Source organism: Nerophis ophidion, linkage group LG05, assembly GCF_033978795.1.
Source record: "Nerophis ophidion isolate RoL-2023_Sa linkage group LG05, RoL_Noph_v1.0, whole genome shotgun sequence".
Classification (NCBI taxonomy): Eukaryota; Metazoa; Chordata; class Actinopteri; order Syngnathiformes; family Syngnathidae; genus Nerophis; species Nerophis ophidion.
Genome location: NC_084615.1, coordinates 55,657,076 through 55,684,777, shown reverse-complemented (window position 1 = coordinate 55,684,777; position 27,702 = coordinate 55,657,076). Strand labels below are relative to the sequence as shown.

Genomic DNA, 27,702 nt, shown 5'->3' with positions numbered 1-27,702 from the left:
TATAAAAACAAGTTAAAAAACATACTACGATCATGTAGAAAATAATATTACAGTGAATTATTGGACAGGAACAAAAATAATATGAGAGCAACATGGGGTGTTCTTAATAGCATTATTAAAAATGACACTAAGAGGGATTACCCCCGATACTTCTTAGAGGGAAATAAACATAATGACAACATAAAGGAAGTAGTTGAAAGCTTTATTAATTACTTATTAAATATTGGACCAAAATTGGAAGAAAGGATTCCAGACCCAGTTTCAATTGAGGACTATAATGATACCATAGAGCGAAATCCCAACTCCATGTTCCTCAGTAATGTGACACAGGAGGAAATAGTTAAAATTGTGAACAAATCTAGGACTTCAACTGATTGTAACGGAATTGATATGGAAACGATAAAAAAGGTTATTGAAAAGATCCCAGGACCATTAATGTATATTAGTAACCTATCATTTCAAACGGGTACATTTTTAAATAAAATGAAAATAGCTAAAGTTGCACCACAAATTTATAAGACTGGAGACAAACATCTATTTACAAATTATAGAACTGTTTCTTTACTTCCACAATTTTCTAAAATCATTGAAAAACTGTTCAATAACAGATTAGAGAGTTTCATAAATAAAAATAGAATACTCGAAGAGAACCAATATGGATACAGAGCTAATGTTTCAACTTCAATGGCTTTAATTGAAATTACAGAAGAACTTACCAATGCAATAGATAGTAAAAAATGTGCGGCAGCAGATTTTATGGATCTAACTAAAGCATTTGACACAATTAATCACAATATTTTAATAAAAAAACTAGAACGATATGGCATCAGAGGGTTAGTCTTAAATTGGATAAGAAGTTATCCAACGAACAGGAAGCAATACGTGAAGCTAGGCGAACACACTTCTATAACGCTAAATATAACCTGTGGTGTACCTCAGGGATCAATACTAGGACCTAAATTATTCAATGGGGCGGTATAGCTCGGTTGGTAGAGTGGCCGTGCCAGCAACTTGGGGGTTGCAGGTTCGATTCCCACTTCCGCCATTCTAGTCACTGCCGTTGTGTCCTTGGGCAAGACACTTTACCCACCTGCTCCCAGTGCCACCCACACTGGTTTAAATGTAACTTAGATATTGGGTTTCATTATGTAAAGCGCTTTGAGTCACTAGAGAAAAGCGCTATATAAATATAATTCACTTCACTTCAATTCACTTCAATCTCTATATAAATGACATTTGTAAAGTCACAACAGATTTAAAGTTAGTAATTTTTGCAGATGATACAACACCGTTTTGTTCAAGAGAGAACACACAGAAGATAATACAAATAATAACAGAAGAAATTAACAAATTAAAAAAATGGTTTGACAAAAACAGACTATCATTGAATCTCAGTAAAACTAAAATAATGCTATTTTGTAACAATAGAAGAGAAAGTCAAACACAAATACAAATAGTAAATGAAACCAAATTTTTAGGTATAATTATTGATGATTAATTGAACTGGAAATCTCATGTAAAAAATGTACACCACAAAGTACCAAGAAACACGTCAATAATAAATAAAGCCAAATATGTTCTAGACCAAAAATCACTTCATATTCTCGACTGCTCACTAGTGTTACCATATCTCAGTTACTGTGTAGAAATATGGGGAAATAATTACAAAAGTACACTTCATTCACTAACAGTGTTACAAAAAAGATCAGTTAGAATAATATATCATGTTGGATATAGAAAACATACAAACCCTTTATTTATTGAATCAAAGATACTGAAATTCCACAACATAGTGAATTTGCAAACAGCTAAAGTTATACACAAAGCAAACTGTTACCTGCTTCCCAAGAATATACAACAATTCTTCTCAACAAAAGAGGAGAAATATAATCTTAGAGAAATTTTTTATTTAAAACATTTGTACGCACGTACAACACTTAAGACCTCCAGTATATCAGTATGTGGAATTAAATTATGGAATGGATTAAGCAAAGCAATCAAACAATGTACTAGTATCATCCACTTCAAGAAACTCTTCAAACTTGAAGTGTTTACAAAGTACAAAAAGAAGAACCCAGCTAAACATTCTGAATTTATTCACCCTTTCATTCTTTCATTCTCAAAATACTCTTACTTATCTCATCGTATGGAATAAAACTTACTTCACCAATTATTTATTTTTATTATGATTACTTATGGAGTATATTGTGATTACATTGAGAACAGGAAGTGAACAAAAGTTTTAGCAACTGTTATGTAAAAGAAAAGGGGTAGGATTAAATAAACTCTGCTTCTTCCTACTCCTTTTCGAACATGTTGAAAAGAGAAACTGGAAATTGTGATGTATCATGTTGTATGCTTGCATGTTCCAAATAAACTCAACTCAACTCAACTCGTCTTTAAATAATAGAATAGAATAGAATAGAATAGAATAGAATATATTTTATTGTCATTATATTTGCATATAACGAGATTAAAGACTCCAATTTATGGTGCGGTTGTGGAAACAAATATGGGGTAAAATAAATAACACAAGAGGTAATAAAGGAAAAACTAACAATTGAAATAAACAGACTACTAAGGTTTCGGTGTCGGTATGTTTTTGGTCCGTTTTTTGTTAAGTTATCCATCCATCCATTTTTCTACCGCTTATTCCCTTTGGGGACGCGGGGGCGCTGGTGCCTATCTCAGCTACAATCGGGCGGAAGGTGGCGTACATCCTGGACAAGTCGCCACCTCATCGCAGAGCTTTTTGGAGTTAATTAAACATTTTTGTTATGAAATATTTGTGGAAATGCAACTATTTTAAGTGTAGTTATTGCTTTTCAACACATAAGGTGGAGGCCCCCTTGGTGTCCTGGGTTGTAGATTACCTGACTGACAGACCACAGTACGTTCGACTGCAGGACTGTGTGTCTGACAGGCTGGTCAGCAACACCAGCAATACCATGAATTGATTAACGTGGACCCCGACTTAAACAAGTTGAAAAACTTATTCGGGTGTTACCATTTAGTGGTCAATTGTACGGAATATGTACTGTACTGTGCAATCTACTAATAAAAGTATCAATCAATCAATCAAACCGGGGCCCCGCAGGGTACAGTCCTCTCCCCCTTCCTCTCCCCCTTCCTCTCCCCCTTCCATTTACACCACAGATTTCCACTATCAATCAGAGTCCTGCCACCTTCAGAACATCTGTACAAAGATGTTGAAGATGTTCTATGAGTCGGTGGTGGCGGGCGCATTCTTGTACGCCGTGGCTTGCTGGGGCAGCGGGCTAAGAGTGAGGGACACAAAAAGACTGGACAAGTTGGTAGAGAAGGCCAGTAACATGGTGGGAGTGGAGCTGGACTCTAAGGCGGTGGTGTCAGAGAGGAGAAGTCTAGTAAAACTCCTAGCCAATATGGACAACACCTCCCACCCACTACACTCGGACCTTGAGGAGAGAATATAATAAATATAATATATAATATAATATAATAGAGCATATAATAGGGACAGCATGGCGCAGTGGGAGAGTGACCGTGCGCAACCCGAGGGTCCCTGGTTCAAATCCCACCTAGTACCAACTTCGTCACGTCCGTTGTGTCCTGAGCAAGACACTTCACCCTTGCTCCTGATGGGTGCTGGTTGGCGCCTTGCATGGCAGCTCCCTCCATCAGTGTGTGAATGGGTAAATGTGGAAGTAGTGTCAAAGCGCTTTGAGTACCTTGAAGGTAGAAAAGCGCTATACAAGTACAACCCATTTATTTATCATTTAGAATGAGCACGTTCAGTGGAAGGCTCAGACTCCCAAAATGTAGCACGGAACGACACAGGAGGTCCTTCATACCGACAGCCATCAGACTGTATAATGCATATGTTCCTTCATGACTGCACTTAAATGTAGAATATATTTATATTATCCATATATTATATATATAATATATGTCATACATTATTTATTATTATTATTGTTTATTATGAGCGAACTGTGGCGATGAATTTCCCCTAGGGATCAATAAAGTACTTTCTATTCTACTCTATTCTTTTTTATTCGATAAAAAAAATAATGTTTTATGTTTACCAATATTTATTTTTGTATTTCAAAATAAAATTAAAATAAACAAATAGTTTTTTTTTTCAAATCCCCAAGCCGTAGAAATGGATGGCTGGATATAAATCCATGGCTGTAATCTCGTGTTTTATTTTGTAACATTTTTATGCAACTGTGTGGCGGATGTGACGTCACTAGCATAACGCCAGCTGATCGAAGCGGACTCGTACCTGATATTTAGCGAGTGTACTTAGTGTGTGGACAACAGCTGCGACTTCAACTTCGACTGCTTTTGTTCCCAATCATTTTTTGCGGTTTGGCCACTTGCCGCTGCCGACAAGTGGCACTAAAGTAATCCGTTCGGCTCGTTACGTCAGCAAGGCCCTGAAATGACCTAGCTCGCTCAGCTAACGGGCTAGCTGTTGACAGCTAACAGGCTCTGTGCTACAGCGACTGCTATCGATCCATTTCTACCGCTTTCCCTCCCAGGGTCGCGGGCGGGGGTCGGAGCGTAGCCAGGAGATATTCTCCCGAGCGTATTTTGACATCATATTCGTCTGCCGAAAGAAGAAAATCCCAAGCTCATGTCTGGAAGTCCACGCAAGCTAACGGAAGAATCATCTTGCTCTCAGCGTCTGTACGATGTGGCTCAAGTTGTTCTTTTTGCTCCTTTATTTGGTCTTGCTGTTTATGTTAGCGCGGATATTCGAAGCTGTGGTTTGGTATGAGACCGGCGTGTTCGCCACGCAGCTGGTGGATCCAGTGTCTCTCAGCTACAAGAAGCTCAAAACCATTCTGGAGTGTCGAGGGCTGTCCTACACAGGACTGGCAGAGAAGAAAGATGTAAGCCAGCTGGTGGAGAAGTCAGGTAAACATCAATAGTTTCACCATATGCATGCATCACTTGTCTGTCGAGCTTCTCTCACAACCACAAAGAATACATATCTTCTTCAAACTTTAAGCAGGAATTTTGGTTTTATTTCAGAAATCAAAATATCTTAAAAATACAGTTTAAAAAAATATTTATTCAAACGTTTAGTTCAGTGGTTCTCAAATGGGGCGTACCCCTGGGGGTACTTGAAAGTATGCCAAGGCGTACGTGAGATTTTTTTAAATAATCTAAAAATAGCAACAATTCAAAAATCCTTTACAAATATATTTATTTAATAATACTTCAAGAAAATATGAATGTAAGTTCATAAACTGTGAAAAGAAATGCAAACTGTGAAAAGAAAATCAACAATGCAATATTCAGTATTGATGTAAGTATTTCACCAATCTTGCGCACTTTGCAAATTTGGACGCGATCTAACAGCAAAACAGTCTCCCATCACTGCGTAGATGGCATCAAGGCCTATTTATCCAAGCGTGAGGGTTGGGAAACGAAGGGGTTTTGGCAAGGGAAGTGTGGATTCAGGCCGGGTGGCCTATTTCAAGTTCCAGGTAACCCTACATTATTATATTTTATAAATTGTAAACAAAGTTGTGGTAGTAGTTTAGTCAGTAGTTTAGTCGTGGATGTACACTGTATAGTGATGAATCCAATAAACATTTGATTTGATTTGACTTTGATTTGACATTAAATTTGCAAAATTGCGCCCATTGGTATTGTGCTTACAACATTGACAGCTAGATTTTTTTGTGGACATGTTCCATAAATATGGATGTAAAAGATGTCTTTTTTTGTGAAGAAATTTTTAGAATTCATGAATCTCTATTACAATCCTCAGAGGGCACTTTAAGTTGATAATTACTTCTATGCGTAGAAATCTTTATAATTGAATCACTTGTTTATTTTTCAAAAAGTTTTTAATTATTTTCATATCTTTTTTTCCAAATAGTTCAAGAAAGACCACTACAAATGACCAATATTTTGCAGTGTTATACAATTTAATAATTCAGAAACTGACGACATAGTGCTGTATTTTACTTCTTTATCTCTTTTTTTCAACCAAAAATGCTTTGCTCTGATTAGGGGGTAATTGAATTAAAAAAATGTTCACAGGGGGTACATCACTGAAAAAAGGTTGAGAACCAAGTTTAGTTCATTGTGTGTTTACTGATGATAGTTGGTAGAGAAATATAATTAAATTCATTAGCTGTGTGTAACCCACCTGGTTCCGTCCAGGACTCGAATTTGAACCCCCGAAAGACAAGCGTGCTAGGCACCGAGCTAAAAGCTTGACCTGTTTACTCGGTGTCATACACCCGCTCTAAAAATCAATGTGTAATGTTCATATTGTTGTTACTCAGCCAGTGTTTGTGGGTCTAATGGACCCGTTGCATTTTGTAAAATGGTAAATGGGTTGTACTTGTATAGCGCTTTTTTACCCCTTTTTAAGGAGCCCAAAGCGCTTTGACAGTATTTCCACATTCACCCAATCACAAAAATATTCAGACACTGATGGCGGGAGCTGCCATGCAGCGCTAACCAGGACCCAAAGGAAGCAAAGGTGTAGTGTCTTGCTCAAGGACACAACGGACGTGACTAGGATGGTAGAAGGTGGGGATTTGAACCAGTAACCTTCAGATTGCTGGCACGGCCACTCTCCCAACTTCGCCACGCCGTCCCCATGTTTCTGGCTTTTAATGCCTCTCAATCAAACAGTCTTATGATAAAATACTGAACAGATGTTCACCTTATCCCAATAAACATCTGTTCAGTATTTTAACATAAAAGTGTTTGATTGTGAGGTATTATAAGCCACAAAATGCAACAGGTCCATCAGACCCACAAACAAGTAGGTGTGTGCGTGCGGTACACAGAACATCAATTTCCACACTTCTATTAGCCCCGGGTCCAGTGGACCCGGACATCTTATATGTTATAGAAATGTGGTAGGGGGGGTGTATGGTGTGTGTTCATTAAATATGTATTCTGATATATGTTCTTCACAGAAAATGAGAAAAGACAGTGAGTCTCAGTTTGAAAAATGAATTAATTGTATCATTTTCCTTTTAATAAAAAAATTAAAACGGGTCCCACAGACCCGAACACAACACAACAGTTTGGTTTTACCAACATACACATGGCAAAGCTGCACTTGCTGGCCTCCGCATAATTATCTTTTTTTCCGGACTGTATGGTGCACTTAAAATCCTTTTTTTCCCCTCAACTCAACTGTAAACCCAATAACCCGCTACGCCTACTGTACGGAATAATTCTGGTTTTGCTCACCGACCTCGAAGCAATTTTATTTGCTACATGGTGTAAATTATAAGTGTGACCAGTAGATGGCAGTCAAACATAAGACCAGAAGTGTATTTATTAAAGTTATTAAGCAGTGGCACAAAACATTTATGTCATTTCCAAAACAGAAATTGCAAGATTGTCAGAGACATTTTAAGTGTCAAATAAAAATGAGCTGCATAATAGGAAATCAAATTATCTGTTCGGCATATTCCCACTTGAAGCCGAACCACTGCCAAACGATGGACCCCCTGCTGTTTTTATTGGGAATTAAGTCGTCCTTCATTTGTTACCAGATTCGCACCTTCTTTCTCTCGTTTTACGACTCGTATTGCTACGTAAGCATCACAGCTAACGTTACCCAGTCTGCTACCTCTGCTGGGCGAGGGCGTAAACGTATGTGACGTATGACGTGACGTGTGTAAGTTTGTGCGCCTGCTTGTCTGTGAGAAGGAGACAAGAAGGAGTGAGAAGAGCCTGTAGTGTAATGCACGCAGCTAAAATCAACTGCGTGAGAACGTATACTCGAGTATTACGATTTAGTCATTTTCTATTTCCCACAGAGACAAACCCGCGATATATCGTATATATCGCCCAGTCCTAGTCTGAATGTCATTTAAACAGTTACATCCATCTTTTGACCCTTCTTAAACTCCTGTCCCTGTACAATTCGCCACCTCATTGCAGGGCCAATACAAATTTACAGACTACATACACACACGCACACAAGAGCCAACATAGTGTTGCCAATCAACTATCCCCACGTTTATGCCGATAAATCACAAAAATTATTGATAACTGCAGCCCTATACTGTACATTTTAAAATTGTTTCTTTTCAAACCAAAGTAATTTTGTCATCCTTAAAGGAGAGCTGACACACGGGGAGCTGTACTCTGCCATCAAGAAAGAAAAGGAGCAAACAGAGGCAGGAGACATCAGCAGCACACATTTCAGTGGCGAGATGCACTTTTATGAACTAGTGGAGGACACTAAAGATGGGATCTGGTTGGTTCAGGTAATCACCCAAATGACTATTGACTACTATATATATTGATAATATATGTATTCTGTTACATCTAAATCCACAATCCTTTTTATACTCAAAAAAACCACCTGCTGCTGCTTTTATTTTTCATGAGCACGACTTAAAGATCTTAAACTGTTAGTATGTACACAAAATGCATTTTTCTCTCAAATGTTGACAAATCTGTCTAAATGTGTGTTATTGAGCACTTGTTCTTTTCTGAGATAATCAGCCGCTTCACAGGTGCAAGACACTGATTGGACAGCATGATTTGATGAGTTTGGCCACCACCGCAGGGGTTGCAAATGTTGAGGGAGTGTACATTAGAGACCGCAGGAACGTCTATCTAAGCTTTATCATAAGAGGTCTCCAAATGTGTTTTAAAGAGTTGACAACAGTAAATCCAACTTCCACATCCAGCATGTTAACTTCCACTATGTCTGAGACTACCCTGCTGCAAACATCGATTTGCATTACCAAATTATTTTTGCACAAATGAAAGTGTCTCAGGTTCGCTAATCTGCATGCTTGTTAACCTTATCGGGGGTCTCCAACTCCAGTCCGTCGCCGACTTGAGTTTGGTAAAGACAGGTTTCTTTTATTTTTAACATACGTTCCCCCCGGCCCCCTCTAACACCTATTAACTTTTACTGGAAACAGTCTCAAGAAAGGACTTGAAGGTCCCAAAGTACCAGAAAAAGGACTTACCCCTAAAAGTCCTGGTTCTTTAACATTTCTGATATGTACCAAAGAGTCAAGGGCTGTGGCAATGGGCCCTTTTAGGTACAACATCATTTGTTATTGGGACCATTTTAGTTCTTTCGGGACTTTCCTAGACCCCTCCAGGGCCTAAATGGGTTCAATTTGAGCCTTCTAACCCCAGTATGAGTTGTGGTTTGTTTTTTCGTTAGTTATTTAGTTAGTTAATTCTATCAATTCGGACCTTGTAGATGCTTAGAAATATTTAGTTTAGAGTTGGGGGGGGGGGGGGGGGCAGTATCTCTAACCCTACTGTGAGTGGGTAAATACTCACTTTTGGTGTCATCTGGCACTTTGCATAGGTGCTCACTTATTCTACGTGTACGGTGTTGTGTGGATGAACAGTTTGCTGTGTTGTGGATAGCGTGGCCCATGGGGTTTTTGTATGAGCAGGTGCAAGTTATGGACAATGAACACAAATGATTGCATTTTGAATGCACAGCAATAAGGTAACAATATCCTGAAGCCCATTGTGCCATTCACAAAACCATCACGTCATGTTGCAGCATGATAATGCACAGCCCCATATTATTTGTAGACAACTCCTAGAATCTGAAAGCCATCACAGTTCTTGTAAGACCAGCATACTCACTGGACATGTCTAACATTAAGCATATTTGGGATGCTCTGGATCAGCATGTATGATATACGAGGCAAATATTGGTCACACACCCATCAAATAATACAGTAAATCTGCATATTTTTGGTATGGCCTTTTATTTGGCCAACGTAAGGCAATTAAGGCAATACTCATGCTGTGGCTGGTTTACTGTAATTAGACAAAATAAGCCTTTTCTCTTGGCATTTCGAATTGAACGTGTAATTATATATTTTTTAGTACATTTACATTTTGTTGGAATTTTCTTCCAATGTAATATTTCTTAGTCACTTGTATTCACTGCTGTTGTAAATTAGATCATTTAGCCATGGCCCATGATGGTACAGATACAAGTTAAATCACAATATTCCTCAGGACTTTATCCTTCACAGGCCAACTATTGTAAAGCAAAAATAAATTCAACTGTCCAGCTCAGTAAGACTAGCAAAAAATATGTGCTTTGTCAAATACATGTGATACACTGGTACAATACCTGGTGAAAAAAGGTGTATAAACTGTGTGGGCTCATGTTGCACCTTTCCGTCCCTGTCATGTGTCTGTTGATGCAGGTCATTGCTCAGGACCGAGAAGCCCTGCTCGGTAAGTCCAGCTGGGGAAAGATGGTGCAGAAGGTGTCTCAGTTTGGAATCAGAACTGGAACATTTAACTGCTCAAATGACCACAGGTAGGAAGACAGACCTTCCCTTATTACCTACCGCTATGCTTTAATCAATCAAAAGAGAAATGAAAATGAACTTGATAACTTTGCCTACTATTTAGCACAACCCATCTCTGTGAGTACACCTTCTGAGGTCTGGTTCAGCTGAAGACAAAATACAGAAATAGACTGGATATTGAGAATGACCTCAGAGATTAATTTTCAGCTATAGTTTAGTGTCATCAGCATTCAAGTGAAAAGAGACCCCATGTTTTCTGCTGATGTGTTCCGCGGGTAGTGTGTCGATTGTAATAAAGGCTGGCCCAAGAACTGACCTCTGAAGGACACCACAGGTGACAGTGGAGTATGATGACATTGCCTTTTCCTGGGGCCACATACTCAGCTTTGTCAGTGAGATATGATTAAACCATTGGAGGATGAGATCCATAGACCTGAGCTGTGGTGTGAGGCCAAAACAAGATAATATTTAAGGTCAAAGGTAGCGGATATCCAGAAAGATTAGGGTGTGTATATATATATATATATATATATATATATACACACACACACACACAATATTAGCCACAGGGAATTACCGTGATCGCCATTGAAGATTAATGCCTTTCAATGCCGGTCACATACTTTTCCAAGAAAATTGTCCGATACTGATCGGTAGTCGTTCGATCAACACATCCCTAATAAAAAGCCATTGTTTTTCATTTTTAAAGAACTGATTAGAAAATTGATGGATGGATTAAGCACCAGCACTTTATTAAAAAGTTGCAATTATTTATTGATTAAAATGTAAACAATACCCATCATTACTGATGATCAGCTGGAATGGCCTCTCAACAGGATGAGTGATATAAAAAAATGCAAGAATGACCTTTAGAAATAAAACACGTTTGACTTGTGTATGTTCGTAGGAAAGATAAAATTCCACCAGATAAAACACGTGCCCTACCTATTTTTCACATTTAATCGTCATTGTTGCAGTAAAGACCAAAAAAAGGCAATGAATAAAAAGTTTGTTCTGTGCTGTATCCAAAAGGTCATGTATCAGACGTGGCTGGCAACGTTCTACTCTCATCATGTCGGTTCCGCAGACGTCTGCTTCCAAGGGCAAAGTCATGCTGAAAGAATACAATGGACGTCGCATTGAAACCGAACATATCTTCCGCTGGATGACTTCACATATGTCTCACCGTATCAAGACACTGCGTGATACTGACAAACTACTGGAGGAATGGCGTCCCGACCCACTCCACCCATTGAAGATGTTTCTTTTCGCCCCCTTACCCCAGCCGCCGGTCTTCTTCTCGTCGCTTTCTGTTAAGTTTACCGGCAGGATCGAGTTCATCTTTGTGGACGTAAGTCACTGGGACAACCAGAGCAGCCTATTAGAGGTTGGTGTGACGCAGAGTGTGGCCTACATCCTGAAAATGCCAGAGGGAATCTACCATTACGGCAATAGGTGATGATTGCTGTAAATAGGACACTGATCCTGTGTTAATGTCATATATGTCATTTCTGTCTTATGTTCATTTTTTGCAGTAGTGGTGAGTTCTTGTCCGTAGCAGCGATGGACACTTTCCTGCGTTCAGTCCAGCCTGAGGTCAATGACCTTTTTGTTCTCAGTCTTGTCGTGATCAACTTGCTAGCATGGATGGACCTCTTCATAACACAGGTAAATTTGTACTCCTTTGAAGTTTTTAGTCGCAGGTACTATAATGCATACATACATACATACGTACGTGTGGGTGTGTCTGTACAAGGGCTGTTAAAAACACGTGATTAATCACCAAAAATTATTGCTTTAATAATGAACAACACTTTTAGATTAATCGTCAATGTGTTTGTCAGTACAAAGATGAGTGACAATAACTCCAGCCGGTGTGCTGGAAAATTTCACTCCAAAATACAGCCTGAAAGAACTTTAAATTAAACTGTTACCAAGTTTTGTGCAAATAAATGGCATGCATTCAAGTAAATTGTTTAAAAATATTCCTGAATGAAATTCTGACAATACAATTGCATTTATGTAAAAATATTGGGGTCTTTTCTTAAGAAAATTTTAATTATGTAAGCAAGTAATCTCCTGTGATTAATTATGATTAATCCAAATTCCAAAGTTTGATTACCGTATTTTTCGGATTATAAATCACAGTTTTTTTCCATAGTTTGGCCGGGGGTGCGACGTATACTCCGGAGCGACTTATGTGGGAAATTATTAACACATTACCCTAAAATATTAAATACCAGTAATATGTATCTCATTCGCAGAAGAGACGAAGAAAATGTCAGCAATAACACACACACGTCAGCAATCGTCATACACGTCAACCAAAAATAATTTTGCGGGGGAGGGTCATGGCAGAAGTGCATTGTGGGTCATGGGGTGCCAACCTGCTATATGCTATATGCTACTGCCGTAGCTATTAAAATGGATAATTTCAACGTTGGCGGTAATTTATAAAAACTGAGACGGGCTGAACCAAAATGGCACCGAAAAGGAAATCATGTACTGCAGATTACAAGCTGGACGTAGTGAAATATGCAGCAGAAAACGACAAGAGGAAGCGGCAGAGTTGTTTAGAAGTGACATCGAGGAAGAAGATTTCATTGGATTTATCAATTAGGAGTGACAGATTGTTTGGTAAACGTATAGCATGTTCTATATGTATAGTTATTTGAATGACTCTTACCATAATATGTTACGTTAACATACCAGGCACGTTCTCAGTTGGTTATTTATGCGTCATATAACATACACTTATTCAGCCTGTTGTTCACTATTCTTTATTTATTTTAAATTGCCTTTCAAATGTCTATTCTTGGTGTTGGATTTTATCAAATAAATTTCCCCCAAAAATGCGACTTATACTCCAGTGCGACGTATATATGTTTTTTTCCTTCTTTATTATGCATTTTCGGCCAGCGCGACGTATACTCCCGAGCGATTTATAATCTGAAAAATACGGTAATCTGATTTTAATAATTAATCATTTGACAGCCCTAGAATGTGTGTGTGTGTGTGTGTGTGTGTGTGTGCGTGTGTGTGCGCGCGCGCATACATGAGTGCATGTTTTATGGTGCAAATACATTTGAGATCTCCCAGTTTAAAGCCGGTGCCATGACATCACGTCATGTGCAAAGGTTTAATTTCATGTGAATTTGTACCTGGTAGTACTGATTTAAAGAACTGAATTGGCTACCCATCCCAACTGCTGGTGCATAACACACACACACACACACACACACACACACACACACACACACACACACACACACACACACACACACACACACACACACACACACACACACACACAACTCAACATTGCCACAACAATCCCCTGCATTGATTGTAACAGGTAATGTTGTAATGATTAGACATCATGTACTCATTATGTAAGGCAGAGAATACAGATTCATATTTGTTGTTTTACTCCATGACCACTTGATGTACATATTTAAGAAATTATTTTTTTTTAAACATTCTCTGTTGGACAGGGAGCAACAGTGAAACGATTTGTTGTCCTCATCCGAACACTTGGAACCTACAACTCCATCTTGTTGTTGTCCTGGCTTCCAATTATGGTAGGAGATGTTTTATTTTTGCACAAAACTTAGTATTAATTGATGCAAGTGCACTATACACTGTATTTGTACTACGGACTGTCATATTCACCTTTTTTGTAAGGGGCGCTGGAAGACCCGTCAGCCATCCTGTTCTGTCTCCCTGTAATGTTTGTCTAATATTGAATGGGATTGTGCTGAAAATTTAAATTTTCCTGTAGGAATAAATAAAGTACTATCTAATCTAATCTAATTTAGGATATTGATATAAGTCAAATATAAATGTAAGCAAAAAAACACAACAGATTAAATGTGGTTGCACGTAAAAGGTGTGATATTGGACAAGCTGGTAGAGAAGGCCAGTAACGTGGTGGGAGTGGCGCTGGACTTTATGGCGGTGGTGTCAGAGAGGAGAAGTCTAGCAAAACTCCTAGCCCTTATGGACAACACCTACTACCCACTACACTCGGACCATTGAGGAGAGAATGACCTCGTTCGGCGGAAGGCTCAGACTCCCAAAATGTAACATGGAACGACACAGGAGGTCCTTCATACCGACAGCCATCAGACTGTATAATGCATATGTTCCTTCTTGACTGCACTTAAATGTAGAATATATTTATATTATTCATATATTTTATATATATGTTGTTTATTATTATTATTGTCTGTTGTGAGTGAACTGTGGTGCTGAATTTCCCCCAGGGATCAATAAAGTACTTTCTTTTCTATATAAACTTCGATACAAGTAGTTCTACCAAATTATCCTGACTGCCAGTGTCAGGTGTTTCCAAGCACGGCACATTTTAATGGCAGAATCCTCTAAATAAATCTGCTACTAGATCTGAATGTGTACCCAATAGATACAGTAATACCTAGGGGTGTCTCGATACAGCTTTTCAGGAATCGTACATACATACTATTTATTACCAACAGTCTGGAATGGACTTGTCCTGTATTTGAATTGTCTAAGTGGAGTGGTAATTAGTTTTTTGGTGACCTCTACCAGTCACAATAATTCATGAAGTTAAACTCATGACGCAGTAAGATGTGTGATGTAGACACGTTTGTTACTCTATACTCGAAACCAGTATGCTTCTGCCTTTGAGAATTTTTATGTGTAAGTAGTCTGCAACTATAATTATTTGATACTTATTTATATTAACATGTGCTGTTTTAGACTGCAATATTGTTCAGTTAGGCCATGTATTACATGTCTATCTTGTGTAATGTGTGTTCTTAGTTGTGTAGCTGTCAGCTTCTAGTAGCCTATAGCCTACGATGTTTGCCTTTTGTAAATGACTTGAGTAATATATAAGAAAAAAACAAACCTTGTGTGCTTATTAAAGGATATTTAGATGTTAACTGGCTGTACAGCTTTGCACAAGTAAACACACTGCAGGGCTGCTTGTATCAAATAATATATTGGATCCGATACTTGCTTTTTTGCTGACATGGGACAAATATGTGATTGGGAGACCCCTAGTATTAAGCAGGTAGTAAACATCTCCTTGTCTTCCCCGCACAGGCTCTGGTCCAGCTGTCATACCTGCAAAGTCTGTACGGTTACAGTCTGAAGCTGCTTCGTTACGCTGACACCACCACCTTGGCCAGCTTACTGAGAACTGACTGGACCTTCTATTCGTCCCACCCAGCTCTCTTCTTGTCTACCTACCTGGCTCACGGCCTGTTGGTCGATTATTTTGAAAAAAAACGTCGCTGCGGCAACAGAAGCCAAGAGGACAGCAGCACGAACTTGGAGTGGCTGGCCAGTTTGTGGGAATGGTACACATCTTATCTGCTCCACCCGATCGCATCACTGCAACAGGCACCATCAGACTGGGAGGACGACCCCAACTTCCTTTTAGAGCGTCTGGCTTTCCCCGATCTCTGGCTCCGCCCACTAGTCAGCATGGACTACATAAAAGCATTGCCCACCTGGAAGTTTGGCTGCGGCGCTGCTGACCCACCAGACAGCGAGCCCAACAACAGCGCTGCTCAAAGCAGCGAACATCAGGACAGCGACGTGACGTCCGAGTGTGACCGTGGAAACACAGACGATGGTGTGTTGGACAAGCGCAGCGACTGGTCCGGTTGGCCCTGCAACATGCTGCAGTGCTCCGAGTGTGTGGTGTGTTTGGAGACCTTTGTGAGGGAGGAGCTTCTGATGGGTCTGCCTTGCGGTCACGCCTTCCATCAGCACTGCATCGTGGTGTGGCTGGCTGCGGGACGACACTGTTGTCCTGTGTGTCGCTGGCCCAGCTGCAAGAAGAAGGAGCAGCCACTCGTGCACAGCAGTTCAAGTGAGGAACCTTAATCAACTGCAGCCTTGCAAATGTCTTCTCTTTTAGGTTTAAGAGTACTGGAAGTTAAGTGTGCATAGTAGTAAAGAACGACAAAGCTAACCTTCTTTGTCCGTGTGATCCATGTCTGTGCGAAAAGGCACGATTCCGTCCGCTAATAAAAATGTACCAGCCACTCAGCAGTGTTTCCCTTCAAAGTTTAGCTTGTAGTAGGAGTAGGAATGCTGGATCAACATGTTGTAACATTATGCTAATTCCATAAATATGTGGCTTGAATGGAACTATATGTTGCATGTTGAGCAACTAGTGCTCCTGAGCATGCTCCGAACGCAAATTAACTGCTGTCAATATAATTTTTATATCTTAAAAAGGATGTGTCGTTTACAGTTAAGTCAAATGTAAGGCTCACAAGAAGTAAAGGTTTCATTGATTTATATTTATTGTATAATATTGATTTGATATACTTCAATTAAATCCAATATATGAAAACCTTCCGACTTTTTAATGATACTGTTTTTTCCCCAGTTAATTCCAGGAATGTAATATTCAAAATTATATGTTTCAGTTCAAAATATGTGTCATGAAGAGTGGGGGAAAACATGTCACACAAACTAATGTTTAGGATTTACAAACCCCGTTTCCATATGAGTTGGGAAGTTGTGTTCCATGTAAATATAAACGGAATAGAATGATTTGCAAATCCTTTTCAACCCATATTCAGTTGAATATGCTACAAAGACAAGATATGTGATGTTCAAACTCATAAACTTTATTTTTTTCAAATTATTATTAACTTTAGAATTTGATGCCAGCAACACGTGACAAAGATGTTGGGACAGGTGGCAGTGAATACTGATAAAGTAGAGGAATGTTCATCAAACACTTATTTGGAACATCCCACAGGTGTGCAGACTAATTGGGAAAAGGTGGGTATAAAATATCTTCCCAAAAAATGCTCAGTCTTTCACAAGAAAGGATGGGGTGGGGTACACCCCTTTGTCCACAACAGCGTGAGCAAATAATCAAACAGTTTAAAAACAGCGTTTCTCAAAGTGCAATTTCAAGACATTTAGGGATTTCAACATCTGTGGTCCATAATTTCATCAAAAGGCTCAAGGATCTGGAGAAATCATTCCACGTAAGTGGCATGGCCGCAAACCAACATTGAATGACCGTGCGTGACCTTCTATCCCTCAAGACGGCACGGTATCAAAAACCGACATCAATATCTAAAGGATATCACCACAAGGGCTCAGGAACACTTCTGAAAACCACTGTCACTAAATACAGTTCGTTGCTACATCTGTAAGTGCAAGTTAAAGCTCTACTATGCAAAGCGAAAACCATTTATCAACAACATCCAGAAACGCCGCTGGCTTCTTTGGGCCCGAGATCATCTAAGATGGACTGATTCAAAGTAGAAAAGTGTTCTGTGGTCTGACGAGTCCACATTTCAAATTGTTTTTGGAAATATTCGACATCGTGTCATCCGGACCAAAGAGGAAGCGAACCATCCAGACTTGTTGACGCAAAGTTCAAAAGCCAGCATCTGTAATGGCATGGGGGTGCATTAGTGCTCAAGGCATGGGTAACTTACACATCTGTGAAGGCACCATTAATGCTGAAAGGTACATACAGGTTTTGGAACAGCATATGCTGCCATCTAAGCACCATCTTTTTCATGGACACCTCTGCTTATTTCAGCAAGACAATGCCAAGCTATATTCAGCACGTGTCACTACAGCGTGGCTTCGTACAAAAAGAGTGTGGGTACTTTCCTGGCCCGCCTGCAGTCAAGACCTGTCTCCCATCGAAAATGTGTGGCGCAATATGAAGCGTATAATATGACAGCGGAGACCCCGGACTGTTGAACGACTGAAGGTCTACATAAAACAAGAATGGGAAAGAATTCCACTTTCGAAGCTTCAACAATTAGTTTCTTCAGTTCCCAAACGTTTATTGAGTGTTGTTAAAAGAAAAGGTGATGTAACACAGTGGTGAACATGCCCTTTCCCAACTACTTTGGCACGTGTTGCAGCCATGAAATTCTAAGTTAATTATTTTTTGCAAAAAAAAAGTTTATGATTTTGAACATCTTTCCCAACTTCTTTGTCACATGTTGCTGTCATTAAATTCTAAAGTTCATGATTATTTGCATAAAAAAAAAAATGTATCAGTTTGAACATCAAATATGATGTCTTTGTAGCATATTCAACTGAATATAGGTTGAAAATGATTTGCAAATCATTGTATTCCGTTTATATTAACACCTAACACAATTTCCCAACTCATATGGAAACGGGGTTTGTACACACACACATATATATATATATATATTTACACACACATATATATATATATATGTGTGTGTAAATATATATATATATATATATATATATATATACACACATGTACATACATATACAGTATATACATATGCATACAGTATGTGTATATAGTGTATATGTATATAAGTATACATATACATATATATGTATGTATATGTATATACTATATATGTGTGTGTGTATATATATATATCCATCCATCCATTTTCTACCGCTTATTCCCTTTCGGGGTTGCGGGGGGCACTGGCGCCTATCTCAGATATATATATATATATATATATATATATATATATATATATATATATATATATATATACCGTTGAAAAACTTATTTGGGTGTTACCATTTAGTGGTCAATTGTACGTAATACGTCATGTACTGTACTGTGCAATCTACTAATAAAAAAGTTTCAGCGATGAGTTTGTTAATGGTGCCCTCTTGTGTCGCACCTGGGTAGTGTCAGTCATTGCAGCTGGCGTGTCCTCATTTTTTTTTTTGACACCAGGGCTGGTCGAGTTTTATCTCTGACTCCATGGCTTATGAACACAGTGAAAACTAACACGACTAACAAGTGTCGTGTGACTGGCCCGAGTGCATTCCACATTAGACACGGACATTATCTCTGCATTATTTCTGCCTTTCATGTTGAAGACGGCTGTTCTGGCGATGGCTGCAACCCACGGCTACAGAGCATGCGCACACATGCGCGCAGAAACGCAAACATTTAAACTATTTTTCTTTTCTAGCTGCGGCCGCAGACACTCGAAGCCACGCCTACAAACGTGACGACACGGAAGTGAACCTTGTCTTAAATACATGCAACGCACCAACAATAAAAACTTTACATTTACAACATTTTACTGTTAAATATAGCGTTTTTTAATTATTTGTACGGTCAATGGAAAAGCAATATCACTGTTTAGTAATTTTTATCGGGGGCGGGGATAGGGAGCGTTGTTTTCGGAAACAGCTGGCAGCTTAATTGCCAGAATTTTTGTGTTAAATTGAATTGTGAATTATATTTATGTAGCGCATTTCTCTAGTGACTCAAAGTGCTTTTACATAGGGAAACCAAATGTCTAAGTTACATTTTAACCAGTGTGGGTGGCACCGGGAGCAGGTCAGTAAAGTGTCTTGCCCAAGGACACAACGGCAGTGACTAAGATGGCGGAAGCGGGGATCTAATCTGGAACCCTCAAGTTGCTGGCACGACCACTCTACCAACCGAGCTATGCTGCCCCCATTGATGTTGCTTTTTACAACATTATATAGTTAGTGGAGAAACAGTCAGTTCTTTTTTTAAATGGCAACTTAGCTGCCAGTTTTTCTAACGTAAAAACAAATGTACCGTCTTTCCATTTACAGTAAAACACCGTTAAAAACAACAACTGTATATTTTACAGTCAAAAACCGGCCGCTCAGTCAACAGAATTTTAACGCATAGTAGTTTTTTTCAATTAACAATAATATGCTGTAAAGAACAATGCAAAAATGTATTGTAATTTTTATTAATTTGATGTGTATGTTGTGAAGTTAATTTTTTTTTTAGGCAAAAAACAGGTTTGGAAAGTATGATTATATACTGTAATATTTGTTGCAATATTGGACACTATTAAAGTTGAAAAGGTATGCAATTTCAAGCAGTACATATATTTTCTGTCAAATTGAAAAAAATCAATTACATGTAGTCGGAAAATATTAATTACTTTATTGACATATCATTTCCAGGTGTTTGCGGGCCAGATACAATTATGTCTTGGGCCAGATCTGGCCCCCGGGCCTTGAGTTTGACACCTGTGACTTAGAGTGTCTGTGGCTGCAACTATATGTACTTGATTGAAAGCAGCTCCCTTTTGTGGACTCCTTGTGAAGACGTTGTCCCTCCACAAGCTGAGGTGGGTGGAGTACCCCAAAATTGAGTATGGTACTTCAGAGCGGTGGTGTCCACACTGCGGCCTGCCGGCATCTTCAATATGGCCCGCAAAATGGCACGTTCTTGTGATGAAAAATAGCGAGCGTTGTAATGCGTTTTGGAAAATAATGCGCCATGTATGCTTAAAATTATAAATATGAAATGTTATTATAAATGTGATCGTTAGTTCATTACTTATATACTTACATCATGTGTATAAAACCCTAATGGAGGTGTTTGGATGTTTTTGGGAGACTTTATAAGCAGAATAGAACGGCTCCCAGAGGCTCCATTGTAAGCGGACTTTTGATCACATTTATTTAATATTTAGAATGCATTAAAAACAACTTCCATCGTTGTGTCTCTTATTATTAACAAGTGGCAAAATTCCTCCAAAAAAAATGCATTTCACAAATTGATGCATTTTGTTGTCCTTTAAAGGCCTACTGAAATGAGATTTTCTTATTTAAATGGGGATAGCAGGTCCATTCTATGTGTCATACTTGATCATTTCGCGATATTGCCATATTTTTGCTGAAAGGATTTAGTAGAGAACATCCACGATAAAGTTCGCAACTTTTGGTCGCTAATAGGGAAACCCTGCCTTTACCGGAAGTATGTGCTCATGACGTTACGAGTTGCAGGGCTCCACACATATTCATATTGTTTATAATGGGAGCCACCAGCAGTAAGAGCAATTTGGACCGAGAAAGCGACAATTTCCGCATTAATTTGAGCGAGGATGAAAGATTCGTGAATTAAGATATTGATAGTGAAGGACTAGAAAAAAAAAAGCAACGGCTCTGGGCGGCGGCAGTGTGAGCGTTTCAGATGTAATTAGACACATTTACTAGGATACTTCTGGAAGATCCCTTATCTGCTTATTGTTTTAATAGTGTTTTAGTGAGATTGTAAAGACATACCTTGAGGTCGGATGGCTGCGGTGAACACGCAGTGTCTCAGAGAGAAGCCGAGGAACCAAGCTCACAGCTGCCTTTTTTGACAGCAGCTCCAGGACGACAACTAATCCACTGATGTCTCTGGTAAGATATATATTTTAAAATTTCCCCATCCAAAAACATGCTGGTTTACGTAGAGAAAACATGTTCGCTTGAGGGCTCTGCTTCACAACAAACAAAGAAACACCGGCTGTGTCTCGGTGCTAAAGACAGCTGCAATCCACCGCTTTCCACCAACAGCATTGTTCTTTATAGTCTCCATTATTAAATGACAAAATTGCAAAAGATTCAGCAACATAGATGTCCAATATACTGTGTAATTTTGCGATTAAAGCAGACAACTTTTAGCCGCGGGAGGTGCAGCGCTAATATTTCCTTACAGTCCGTGACGTCACGCGTACGCGTCATCATTCCGCGACGTTTTCAACAATAAACTCGGGGGGAATTTAAAAGTGCAATTTAGTAAACTAAAAAGGCCGTATTGGCAAGTGTTGCAATGTTAATATTTCATCATTGATATATAAACTATCAGACGGCGTGGTGGGTAGTAGTGGGTTTCAGTAGGCCTTTAATTTTCTTTTAATGACGTTCTTTTATTTCACAAATAATATATCATTAAAATATTCCTTACATGATAAAAACTTCTTGTAGTGTGCATTTTTGCGTATTGAGCAGAGTAAGTGCAGTCTTTCTCCCATGCACCTTCAGCGGTAAAAACAACAACAACCAAAATAGTGTGAATGAAGATGCATTGAACGACTAATTCTAAAATGCCCATAAAAGTGGTAAATGTCTCCTGCATGTTTGAAAACATAACACAATTCCACAGGTAGGAGCATGAAAACATGAATGTGCAGTAAATAAGAGTCTCTCCGGGTGATGCCCCATATAGTACACGCAAAATCCTAATTTAAATAAGGCGGTTTGGACCACTTTTCAAATAACCACAGTCTTAGTAAAGTGAAGTGAATTATATTTATTTGGCACTTTTCTCTTGTGACTCAAAGTGCTTTACATAGTGAAACCCAATATCTAAGTTACATTTAAACCAGTGTGGGTGGCATTGGGAGCATGTGGGTAAAGTGTTTTGCCCAAGGTCACAACTGCAGTGACTAAGATGGCAGAAGCAGGGATCGAACCCGGAACCCTTAAGTTTCTGGCACGGGCGCTCTACCAACCGAGCTATAATACACACTTCATTACACGTTTATCACTATATCCATGATTGAATGCTTTATATATCAAGGACAGTTTTGCAGCGGCACACGCACGTCCGTTCACTTTATATTGGCACTTAAACATGTAAAAAGGTTTTGTTAGTGCGTGCTGGTTTGAGAAATAAATACACTTCACTGCACATGTAGAATATATCGCCAAGTTGCTGAACACATTATGATTCTAAGAGTGTTGGATTTCAGCACCAAAGGCTCTTTAATAATGTTTCCAGGGCTCTGTGGACTTGCAGGCTGTCTAAAGTATACTAAAATAAACATAATAGGAGGTGTAATGCCACCAAGTCAGCTGTTGCTTTTTTCAGACTTCTGATTGGACAAAATGTGCATGACAGCAGATGTATGTGTTTGTGTGTGGACATAGACAGTTACAAAAATACACTTGTGTCACGCCTGTAAGTTTATGTTTTGGTTTTGGTCAAGTTATGTTTAGTTGGGGCGGCATGGCGAAGTGGGTAGAGCGGCCGTGCCAGAAACCTGAGGGTTGCAGGTTCGCTTCCCACCTATGGACATCAAAGTCACTGCCGTTGTGTCCTTGGGCAGGACACTTCACCCTTTGCCCCCGATGCCGCTCACACCGGTGAATGAATGATGAATGAATGAATGATTGGTGGTGGTCGGAGGGGCCGTAGGCGCAAACTGGCAGCCACGCTTCCGTCAGTCTACCCCAGGGCAGCTGTGGCTACAGATGTAGCTTACCACCACCAGGTGTGAATGAATGATGGGTTCTGTGAGCGCTTTGAGTATCTAACAATAGAAAAGGGTGATGTAAATCTAATCCATAATTATTATTATTATTAGTTTTTTTGGACATTTAAGTTCTGTCTTGGCACTTCCTGGTTTGTTTTCATCTCCATGCCAAGACATTAGTTTTCACCTGTCAGTCACGTCCCTGTCCTCAGGCTCACACCTGTTTTCACTAATTATCATAGCTACTTAAGTCACTCTTTTTCTTGTCTTCATTCTGGTATGAAATAGTTCATCCAATCTACAGAATAAATAAAGCGGGAGGTGTGGTAACATTTCTCTGGGTTCCTGCTCATGTAGGAGTTGTGGGGAATGAGTTAGCTGACAGATACGCAAAACAAGCAACCACTAAAACAGAAGTAAACATGGAGATTAAGCAGAGTAAAGAAGAAGTAAAGAGCATGATTAAGATAGAACACAATAAAAAGTGGCAGGATAATTGGAATAAGGAACAAAAGTTAGAGAGTTTTACAAAGTCCAGAGGAAAGTAGGTGTAATGAGAGGAGGGGATAGCAATAGGAAAGAAGAAGACATTATTACTAGAAAGAGATTAGGACATACATATCTAAGTAGTTCACTAAAATTGATAGGAAAACATACTACAGGGCTGTGTGATTTTTGCCATCAAATACAGAATGTTGACCATGTTTTAATACAATGTAGGAAATGCAATAGAGAAAGAGAAATACTGGAAAATAAGTTAGCAAAAGAAAATATTAGGTTAGAAGTGGGAGATATATTAGGATTGCATTCAGAAAACATAGGATATAAAGCAATATACACATATTTAAAAAACACTGGGTTGAATAAAATAATATAGAGTAGGGATCCACCTCGGTCCACACTCCATTACAGTAGGTGGCGGTAATGCACACTGAAAGGTTGATTGCCAACCGCCATAAAAACAAAAGAAGAAGAAGAAGTCTTCATTCTGGGATCTTCACACACGCTACCCATGCTCCACCTCCTTCACGCCCTCGTTTATCTGCTTCATGCCTTGCTACGCTGTTCATTTTGTCCAAATAGGTCTTTGTTTATAGTTCATAGCCAATTGTTTTTGTGCGAAGTCCTTTAGTTTACGTCCATCATTGCAGGTGTTTTCGTTTCACGTTTGTACTGTGTAGCCAAGTTTTGTACCTCCATTGTGAGCGCTTTTTGTTGTTTGTTTGTTTACTAAATAAATATCATGTACTCACGTCCACGCCTCGCTCGTGCTGACCCTAATCTGCGTCAAAGAAACAGTCCACGTCCAAGCCAAGTTGTGACAACTTGTGTGCATGGAGATTGTTTTAACCCCAAATATGTGGGGTCTGAACCGAGGATGTCTTTGTGGCTTGTGCAGCCCTTTGAGACATTTTTGATTTAGGGCTATATAAATAAACATTGATTGATTGATTGATTGATTGATTGATTGATTGAAATACCGTATTTCCTTGAATTGCCGCCGGGGCACTAATTCATTTAAAACCTCTTCTCACTCCTGCGCTTACCAAAGGCATGGGGTAAAAGTAAGCATGCGCTATTTTAAAACCTCTTCTCACTCTGGCACTTACCAAAGGCATGCAGTAAAAATCTGAGTGTGATGTAAGCTTGGACCTTAAATCCTACTGAGTAGCTCTTAATCTTCTTACCTTTATGCAATTTCAAATTACCGGTATTGAAATCAGCCTCCTCCATTTTGAAAATGATGACAGGGGAAGTGTCACTCGTGACGTCACGAGTTTGACCGCTAATTATTTTCCGAAGCGAGTTTGACCCGGCAGTAATTCAAGGCAGGCGCATACTATATGCCCTGCGGCAATTCAAGGAAATACGGTATGTGTTTTTGAACTTCTCTGTGTTCGCGTGGACATGGCTTAATAGTAGACACTATTTTAAAGGTTGCACACGCTGTTTAGTGTGTGGTATTTGGATCTCGGAAATTTCAGGCCTTTACTGTAGCTGACAACCAAATTCCATGAAGAAGGCAATGTTACTACTGTAATAGCAGTAGGGGGTAGTCACATTTTGGACTACCCCCTCATACAGGCCTGCCTAGAACCGGCCCTGCATCGTGAAAAAGCATGTTGTTTCAACGTGTTATTTGTGTTGAAACATATTGGTTGAAAAATGACCAAAATTCAACGGTCAAATCAACGTCAGAACCCAACATTGAATAAACGTTGTCAAAAAGCAAGTTGTTCCAACGTTAGGTCTGATTTGCTCAATGTCAGGACCTAGTTCAACAAGTTCTCAATGTTGTTTTATTGTCTCGTGCATGCTGGGTTGTATCACATGATTGTTGACGATCTTTACTTGTAACAATTATCTTCAAGAAATAACAGGTGTCGTCGCTCAAAACTCACAGCGTGAAAGACCAAGGTTGCATATTTGAAACAGAGTTCTGACCTGTCGGTCATTTGGTTGACCAACCCCAGTTTTGATGGGGTTTTGATCTCTTCCGTTCCAAAGTTCTGACTTGTTGGTCATTTGGCTTACACTGCCTAAAGAACAGACACATTTACTGATTTGAACAACAATGTTGTGTTTAGAGATGTCTAATAATGGCTTTTTTACCGATATCCGATATTCCGATATTGTCCTACTCTTAATTACCTATTCCAATATCAACCGATACCGAAGTATACAGTCGTGGAATTAACACATTATTATAGATAATTTTGTTGTGATGCCCCGCTGGATGCATTAAACAATGTAACAAGGTTTTCCAAAAATAAATCAACTGAAGTTATGGGAAAAAAGTCACAAAGTGCATTATTCTTTTTAACATGCCTCAAAACGGCAGCTTGGAATTTGGGACATGCTCTCCCTGAGAGAGCATGACGAGGTTGAGATGGGCAGGGTTGGGGGGATGGATGGGGGGGGGGGGGTTGAGGGGGGGCGTATATTGTAGCGTCCTGGAAGAGTTAGTGCTGCAAGGGGTTCTGGGTATTTGTGCTGTTGTTTTTATGTTGTGCTACGGTGCGGATGTTCTCCAGAAATGTGAATATAAATAGAAATATTTTTAACAGTGTTAAAGTTGTTTATGTGACTTGTATGGCTGTTGACCAAGTATGCATTGCATTCACTTGTGTGTGTGAAAAGCCGTAACATGTGACTGGGCTGGCACGCAAAGGCAGTGTATGTAAGGCACACCCCCAATATTGTTGTCTTATTGGAAATCGGGAGAAATTCGGGAGAATGGTTGCCCCGGGAGATTTTTGGGGAGGGGCACTGAAATTCGGGAGTCTCCCGGGAAAATCGGTAGAGTTGGTAAGTATGACTGGCAGACACAATTGCTCTGTACGTCTCCCTACGTCTGTGTACCACTCCATAAAAACTCATAAGTTTTACTTTTAGAAACCAATACCGATAATTTCCGATAATACATTTTGAAACATTTACCGGCCGATAATATCGGCAGTCCGATATTATCGGACATCTCAAGTTGTGTTTTCAGTTCAAACGTTATGAGCTGCAGACATGGGCGCCGAAAAGGGGGGGTAAAGGAGACGGATTCTAGGGGCCCATGATGGAGGTGCCCTGTAAAGATTCTTTTCATGGGGCCCAAAATCCCTAGCGGCACCCCTGGCTGCAGAGGATGGAGGGAAGGTGGTGGCTGTTGTCGGGCAATATAAAATGTACAACACATCTCTCCATACACTGGAAGGCAGAGTAGCTGGCTGATGATGTAAGCGGTTACAGTTAAATGCATTCTTTAAGACAATGTTAGGAACTCGCATGGATGCTGTTTTTGTGACCCCAAAATGCAGGAACCAGGAGAGCGAAGAGGAGGTAAGATGAGTTTTATTCTCATATAACAGAAAATGAAGCAGTCTTGCATACAAACGTTCCAAACATTGAGTGATCTTCGAGCACTGAGGAGTGCTCGAGTGAAACGTAAATAGACATATTCTGATCGGCCGCAGGTGTGCACCAGGTGCCAATCAACAGCAGGTGAGTGAATGAAGACCGTGCTCAGCGGAACAAGCAGGAATTGGAAACCAAAATAAGAGCACTGATAGGAAGTCAATACAAAAACAAGGAAACAAACAGAAATGAAGTGACCGATCGTCACAGAAAAATAGATTTTTTCTTGTTACTGATTGTTTTTTGTTTGTTTGTGGCAATACGGGTGTGTAATATATATATACATTTTCATCCTGGATGTAAAAGTCTATGTTCAATGCATATCTTCAGGACACTATATACATATAATTCACTTTACTTAACTAATAATCCCCGCAGTACAGCACTCTTCCTTCTCTGCTGGCCTAACATAACCAGAAATCATGATCATTATGGCGGGTAGAGCATCCGTGCCAGAAAATTGAGGGTTGCAGGTTCGCTCCCCGCCTCTTGACATCCCAATCGCT

At 39.5% G+C, this 27,702-nt stretch overlaps 1 protein-coding gene across 2 annotated transcripts; it reads left to right on the top strand.

Annotated features, from left to right (window-relative positions):
* The first annotated feature begins 4,221 nt into the window (after positions 1-4,221).
* Positions 4,222-16,324, top strand: rnf103 (ring finger protein 103). 2 transcript variants are annotated; one of them, XM_061901533.1, is made up of 7 exons: positions 4,222-4,905; positions 8,095-8,243; positions 10,179-10,294; positions 11,319-11,741; positions 11,825-11,954; positions 13,781-13,867; positions 15,375-16,324. In XM_061901533.1, the coding sequence occupies exons 1-7, from the start codon at positions 4,680-4,682 to the stop codon at positions 16,161-16,163; spliced, it is 1,920 nt and encodes a 639-aa protein (XP_061757517.1). In that variant the 5' UTR covers positions 4,222-4,679; the 3' UTR covers positions 16,164-16,324. The 2 variants fall into 2 exon arrangements, with proteins under 2 accessions (XP_061757517.1, XP_061757516.1); XM_061901532.1 differs by having other exon boundaries at positions 11,822-11,954.
* Positions 16,325-27,702: the final 11,378 nt, after the last annotated feature.

What these genes read in the sequence shown, in the direction of transcription:
- rnf103 (XM_061901532.1), top strand. Translation starts at nt 4,680, where the DNA reads ATGTGGCTCAAGTTGTTCTTTTTGCTCCTTTATTTGGTCTTGCTGTTT. An exon ending in ATGGGATCTGGTTGGTTCAG is followed by an intron (nt 8,244 to 10,178) that starts GTAATCACCCAA and finishes CTGTTGATGCAG; the next exon opens with GTCATTGCTCAGGACCGAGA. An exon ending in ATCTACCATTACGGCAATAG is followed by an intron (nt 11,742 to 11,821) that starts GTGATGATTGCT and finishes CATTTTTTGCAG; the next exon opens with TAGTGGTGAGTTCTTGTCCG.